The following is a 7,274-nucleotide window of genomic DNA, read 5'->3' on the forward strand; positions in this document are numbered from 1 at the left end:
GTGGGGGGAGCAGGGGGTGGGGGGATTGGAGAGCCCGGTTTGGTTTGTAGGTGCGGAAGGGCTTGGGCTGCTCCGCTCCCCTTGTTTGCCTTGGGTTTGTTTTTTTTCTTTTTTTTCTTGGCCAAGGCGGGGAAAGGCGTGGTTTGTCCCCACCCGTGGGCTTTTGGGTGGGGCTTTTTCTCTCTCTTTTTTTTTTTTTTTCCCCTTCTACATAAAGCCTCCCCCCCAAGGGGCGTCCCCGGGCCCCTGCTGCCCTCTTCCGGCACCGTCAGCTTTTTTTTACAACCCAAAGTTTGTAAACAAGAGTCACGTGCTGGCGAGGGGGTGGCGGGTCACCCCATGTGTGTGTGTCCCCTCCCGCCACCAGTATGGCCCCCGCATCCCCCAGGATGCTCGGGCGAGGATCTGGGAACAGGCAGCATCCGCCTGACAGCTCTGCCTGTATCCTGTAGGGACGCGGGTGTACAGCCCGCCGGAGTGGATCCGCTACCACCGCTACCATGGCCGTTCGGCAACGATCTGGTCCCTGGGTGTGCTGCTCTATGACATGGTCTGCGGGGATGTCCCCTTCGAACAGGATGATGACATCGTCCAGGGTCAGCTCTTCTTCCGACGGCGGGTCTCTCTAGGTGGGTACTCGGCTGCGCGGCGGGAAGGGGAGATGGCATCGGGCACACAAGCATCCGGCTTTTACGGCAATGGAGGAGGTTGATCTCCCACGGTTAGCTGGAGGAGATGGCACATGTCCTGCCGTCCTGCCCTCTTCCAAATGGGGATAATCCATTGGGAAGCTTGGGTGCACACCCAGCACGGCCTGAGCACTGCAGATGGTGGTACAAGGTGGACAGGAGCCTTCTCCAACTGACCGGCGGTTTCTGGTTTCTCTCCCCAGAGTGCCAGGATCTCATCCGGTGGTGCTTGTCCATGCGCCCCTCGGACAGGCCATCTTTGGAAGACATTTTCAACCATTCTTGGCTGCAAGACATTCACCTGCCCCAGGAGGCGGCGGAGATCCACCTGCACAGTTTGATCCAAGAGCCTAACAAGTAACACGCATCTCCTGGCCATAAGAAGCAAAGAACAACAGACTTTTTCCTCGCGACCGTAGCACTGAGCAGGGATCATCTGATGGGAACACACACGTCTTGTCCTGGAGCTGGGCTGGAGACCTGGTCCTCCAAACACTGGTGACCACCGTCCAACCCAGCTGTCCCGGACTCCATCTGAATGATCCTGTCTCATTTGATGTTTTGCCAGTAAATTTTTTTTTTACTTTTTCTTTTTTCCTTTTTTTTTTTTTTTGGGTGGGGATTTGGTTCTGTTTTTTGGAGGCTCCCAAGTATCTCTTCCTGACCTGCTGACCTCGGGACCGCGAGAGGATCAGAGACTTTATTGCAAGAGAATGTTCAACAGGGGAAAACTTACTGGGGAGGAGGGCAGGTACTGCGGCCGAATGGCTGTCTCTTCTCCGCTGTCACCGTGCTCGAGTGCCTTCAGTTGCAATCTGGGCTGTGCTGGAGGAAATACTTGAATTTTCCTACACTGCTGCTTTTCCAAGACTCGCCTGGGTATATAGTTCCTTTTCCCTTTTCAAAAAGAAAAAAGGTCAGAAGATGCTTGGGAGCCAAGCGGGCAATGCCTCACCTCCCGTGCCTCCATCTCGCGTGGATTTTCTGGGGTTCTTTGCTTCCCTGTGCCCTCACGAATGCACAAACAATGCAAACCAACAGAGCTGTAAATGTGTACAAAGTTATATAGGATCAAAGCTTGATGTACAGTTGTTAATAGTGATAACATTTTACCTTTTTTTCTTTTTTCCAGTTTTTGTTTTTAATTTATTTTCATGAATTTGTTTTTGGTTTGTTTGCTTTTTTTTAAGGAAGAGTTCTAGCCGGTAGGATAACTTATTTATTTATTTATAATTCATGTGGGTTTCCAACCCATGCCTTGCTTCTACAGCTGCTGATCCCCCCGGTTTTCCATTCGGGTCTTCCCTCCGTGTCTGTCCTGTGTCCATCCCCGGGTCCGTAGCGTTTCTGTCGGATGTCTGGCGGAGGTGCGGAGCGGCTGCCTGCTCCCCAGCTGTCTGTGTACATAGTTCTGGTTGCTGTTGTTTCCTTGCCACGTGCAATTCTCAGTTTGCAGATGAGTTTTGGTTTTTCCTCACGGGTGTCTTGTCTGGGGCTGGGGAGGGGGGAGCCGGCCCGGGCTGTCCGCGCTGTCGAGTCTTTACATGTAACCAAGTGTGTAGCCGGCGGATTTTTTGTTAATAGTTAATATTGTACAGGGGAATTCAGAAATCTTATTTTTTTTATGCGGTTTTAAATAAAAAGAAACCACTTGATGTGATGGAGACATCCCTTTATCGTGGGGTGGGATGAAGGATGCTGGGAGCATGCGGGGTACCGGTGACCACCCCGTGGCTACTGTGGGGACCGCCGGTTTGTCTCCAGCTGAGACTAATCCCCGAGGTCCCACCCAAAGGCTTGCCGAGCGGCGTTAGCCAGGACCAGCCAGCCGAAAGCACCACGGGGAAGGCTGGATCCGGCCCTCGGTGGGGTGTTTCCAGCACCGACTGCTCCTGGCAGGACTCCTGGGAGAGATCAAAGGGGTGTGGAGCCTTTTTCGTTTCCATTCATCCGCAGGCTGGTGCGGAGCATGTGCTGGGGATGGCGAGTAAACAAAGATCAAAGCAACCTTACGAAACGCCGGATGTTGTCAGCCAAATTAAATTTTGGTAAGGCAGATCCTGTTGCTCCGGCTCTGTTGGCGCGGAGTGGGTGTTGCATGCCGGGTGTCGGTGGGTGAAGAAAGCCTCCGGCGGGCTGTCCCCACCTCCAGCTCGGCTGCGGTGAACGCGGAGCGAGAGGAAGTTGATCTTCAGATTACGAGAAGTTGGTCACTATCAGTCAGCAGCGGTAACGCTTCGCTCGAGCTTTTGCCCTCCCAACTGTCAAACCTCACTTCCCAGCTCCGCAGCGCTTTGGTTTCAGGGGTGTTGGGGTTTTGTTTTTGGGGTTTTTTTTCGTTTTTTTTAAATTAATTTAATGTGGTCAGTTTTGAAGCTCTGTTCCTGCTTGACCTTGTGGAGCACCTGCTGCTGCATGCACAGGGCTGTGTGTCTGCTCCAAGGAAGGGGCACATTTCCCTTTCTGCAGGTTACTTTGCAAGGCCCCGGGATGGATCTGACACTATAGGACCATCCTTTCCTTGGCTTGCCCCAGGGCTTTCTTGCTTAAAAACCCCATGCCCACAGAGTGGTCCCTTTCTCCGGCTCACCCCGAGGCTTGCCAGCACCTCTCTCCGACCGGTGGGGCTGCTATCTGAGGGAATGTGGGGTCCTGGAGCAACGTCCCAGCCTCGTAGGGTGATCTGGTGTGCTCTGTCACCGCTGTGCCTCTGCCTTCAGCAGCAAGTGTTAACTCGGTTTGTTTGTTTTGCTTTTTTCTTTTTTTTTTTTTTTTTTCTCCTCAGCTGCATCTTTCATCTCCTCCTCGGGGCTGCTAGAAGCAGGAAGCGCAGCTCCGAACGCCTTCAAAGTTTAGGCCTATTTTGAGATGTGGTTTGTATTTAACCTCCTCTCTTGCTTTTCCTCCCAACCATCCGGGAAGCTGCTCTTACACGAAAGCAAATCTCCCCGCCACGCCGCCTGCTACCATGAGGAGCCCGTGCCCCTCGGGCGGCCACCGTCCCCCCCGGCACCACCGAAACGCTATCGTGGCCATCCCAGCTGCAGGCTGAGCTCGGCCCACCCTTCCCGTAAACGTTCGCTAACTACTGCGGTGTTTCTTAGAAAACTCGCCACAGAAAGGCCGAGCAGGTCGGGCGCGGGGCTGGGGTGCTGATAGTCATTTTGTTTCCGCCTGTTGCTGGTGATTTTTGTCCCCACCAGGCTTGTGCTGCAGGAGGGGAACGGTGCCATCGTGTTCACCTGGCAAGATGCCACTGCCCGGGTACCGTCTTGTCCTGCCGGGGTGACTGGGTGCATCCACGGTTTGGGCGTTGGAAAAAGATCGGTGACGTTTGATTCCCTGTGCACCAGCCTTTCTGTGCAGCAACACCTTCACGAGGCGGAGAGCTACCCGATTCATGTCCCAGACCTCTGCCACGAGGAAATGACCATGATAGATGTGATCGCTTCCCTCCACAACACCCATCACCGTCGCATCGTGACATGGGGACTGCACGCAGGGGCTGGAGGAAAGGAAAAGGCCTTTCCATCCCTTGTTTCTCCTTGGTGGGGGGGATGATCACTGCCCTTCGGGGCTGTCAGCTATGACAGGAGAGCACGAAGCTGCAGGAGTTACCCAGTGGGAAGCAATTTGGAGCTAGCATTGCTCTCCCACCTCCTTTCCACGACTTTTTATTGCTCCCTGGCGTCAGCAGGGAAAGCAACCACAATTCAGAAAGTGGAAAAAAATGATGAAGCAGGACCAAGATGAGATTTCAGGCCGTTGGACCTCCCTTTCTGGGAGCACTGGAGTCCCATGGATGACTGAGGACTTGCAAAGGGCCAGCACTCATCACACTTGTGGCTTCCTGTACACATCCATCCCTAGCTTAAGGTGCTTAGTGATGCAGAAAGGACTGGCCAGGGAGCCTGCAGCCACAGCAAAAGGGACGCTTATATTTTCCACATCCCTTTCTGGGAAGGGGAGATGAGCAACAGCCAAATGTCTGCCACGGCTGGAAAAACGTAGATGTGCACTGAGGAGAAAAGTCACCCAGGGGCCGGGCTCGCCGCAGGGACCTGAAGAGCAGGAGACTCGGAGGTGGCATCTCACCCCACGTCCCGTGGCGGTGTCTGAAACCCTTTGGCCCTTCTCGGCAGAGTGAGTCACAGGAGCTATTTTAAACACCTGCCTTAGGACGAAGTGAATTATCAGCAAACCAGGTGTCCCACGGCTCCAGCTCCCCAGTAATGAATCCGTGTGGAGGCTGGTCCCCGAGTGCTTTGCCGACGGCCTGTGTGGCAATAGCATTATCTCCATGGGGCATGTGGGGAAACTGAGGCACGGTGCCCCAACTCGCTGGAGATCTTTTGCGGTGGAGCTTGGGCTTGCCTGCCTTTCCCTGCCCTATCCCTCCTCGGGCTGGGACCGGCTGCAGAGGAGCTCCCAGCTTCAAATCCCTGATGTCCCCATGTCCCCTGGGCAGAGGATTTAGTCCTCCAGAAGCCGAGACTAAAGCCCTGCACCCCTTTCAGCAGGGGTTTCACCCTGGAGTGAAACATGTCCCTTCTCAGACCTCCTTCAAAAAAAAAAACCCTGTGCTGCGATGGTGAGGGGGGCCAGGTGCTGGTTTCAGGCACCTGGAGCCCTGCTCGAGACCAGAGTCTTGTGTTTTGGGGTTTACACCAACTTCCCGAGAGTGGGATCTGCGCTAACCTTGCCTCCGTGACACATCGAAACTGCATCAGTCGGCCTGAGAGTTGGTGGGGGTTTTTATGAGGAAAAAACACTTTATTCACCATAAAAAAAAACAACAAACCAACCGCAAAACCTTTCCAGTGTGTAAAGTTGAGTCAAATTTAGCAGCTTCAGCTAGAGAGACATATTTTTAAAAGGGGTAATCAGAGCATTTCTTTCATCCTTTTCCAAGCTTTTGGTCCCCTTCCTCCAGGGTAATATTTTTGTATCCTTAATCACTGTGTTCATTACAGTTAGGAGGGGGTTAAGCAACCCGAAAAATGAAACAACAGCTCCTGTTTCAAATTGAAGCAGCCACTTCAGTTAACCTGAAATGACACACAGGCACACGTGTGTGTTTGAAGGGCAAGTGGGGATCGGAGATCTCACCCCGCTGCAAAAGCTGTGAGAAAAACAGAAGCGGCAAAATGTCATTTCAGGTCAACCCCTGCCAAAATTCTACATTCTTCCCCCTCCCTGAAACAGGCAGGCAGGGCTGAGCCCCCGGCACACGCATGTGGCCTCGTAAGCCGTCGGTACCGACCCCAACGGAAACCTCTGCGCTGCCAACCGCGCAGCACGGATGTGCCACGGCAGCCGTAATCTCAGTGCCAGGCTACTACTCGTAGCGGATCGCTTGCTGTAGCATCGCTATGGGTGTATGTAGTTCCCCCCAAAACACACAGATTTGGCTCAATTTTGCCCAGGTTGGCTCTTGCCATTGCCAGCTGAGACCTGGTGGCAACCGAAGCATAGCCGTGGATGCCAAGGACCTGGATTTCAGTCCTTTCCCCCGTCCTCTGGGTTTTCTCGCCTTTTGGGGAGAAGAGCAGGGTGTGGGCAGAGCAGACACTATGGGCCACCTTCCCTTGCCAGGGCAGAGGGGTCTCTCCTGTCTCTCTAGCAGGGTGTTTCCAAAGTCTTCGATAAAGCAAATAACTGAAGCATGAGAAGATGATGTGTGAATTGGCATGGAAAAGCGGGAGGGAAAACTCCTCCAAGGAGGATCCATCCCTCAGGCTGAGCGGGAACAGCAAAGCCAACCCACCCTGCCTGGACGGAGGGGACGGCAGGCGCCCAAAGAGGCTTTGCAGGGATGCACGGATGCTGAAAGTGACTCTAGGACGGATGGACAAACTTGCGGCTTGCTCAGCTTCCCGCTGACACCAAGGGCTCCTGCTCCGACGTGGGATGGTTTCCATTTCTCAGAGTTTGCAGCCGTTTTACGGGATGAAGTGATTTGCGATAACCCTGTTTGTCGCCCTTTGTAGTCCACACGTTTTTAACTCTGGGTAGGAGTGGCATTTCCAACCTGGATGGACCAGCTCCCTTCTGGAAACTTTGCTAGTCCAACACAGCACCCCCTGACCAGGAGGGCAGTGATCTCCCTGCAGCTGCGTACCTCAAAATGCTCTATTTTCGCCAGCTCTTTGAGTTTCTTTTCTCCGCTTCAGCTTGGGGATGAGAAAAGGAACTGATCCTTCTCTCTCGGCTTTCATTCTGCTCCAGAATCGAAAGCTGGCAGAGATCCTGGGCTCACTGCTGGAGATCCTGGGCTCGCTGCCACGGACTTGGGCTCGCTCTGCCCCCCGAAACATCTCCCTGTACCTCGAAAACAGCTGATGGAGAGGCAAAGAGCAATGGCAGGTTTGGCTCAGGGCAAAGCCCCCAGGTGCCAGGCCAGGCCCTGCGGCGAGGCGCCAGCGACGAGCCTGTGCTGCCCTCTGCCGCCAGCCCTGTCCTCCCAAAACAGGCCGGTTTTGCAGAAATACGCCTGCTTTTTAATTTTTCTTCCCTTTTTTGAGTGCTCCCGACCTTCCTGCATCCTGAAAGGGTCTCCAAGCTTCTCCCCTGAGTGCTCAAGTA

At 53.9% G+C, this 7,274-nt stretch overlaps 1 protein-coding gene across 1 annotated transcript; it reads left to right on the forward strand.

Annotated features, from left to right (window-relative positions):
- Positions 1–452: 452 nt before the first annotated feature.
- On the forward strand, positions 453–7,031 carry PIM1 (Pim-1 proto-oncogene, serine/threonine kinase; the record flags this gene model as incomplete). The annotated part of the gene is made up of 4 exons (XM_010286077.1): positions 453–629; positions 893–1,046; positions 3,893–3,953; positions 6,918–7,031. Coding segments are annotated over 4 exons (506 nt in total), but the record flags the coding sequence as incomplete, so codon positions are not given.
- Between the last annotated feature and the right edge of the window lie 243 nt (positions 7,032–7,274).

The sequence above is a fragment of the Phaethon lepturus genome, unplaced genomic scaffold (genome assembly GCF_000687285.1).
Source record: "Phaethon lepturus isolate BGI_N335 unplaced genomic scaffold, ASM68728v1 scaffold36194, whole genome shotgun sequence".
Lineage (NCBI taxonomy): Eukaryota > Metazoa > Chordata > Aves > Phaethontiformes > Phaethontidae > Phaethon > Phaethon lepturus.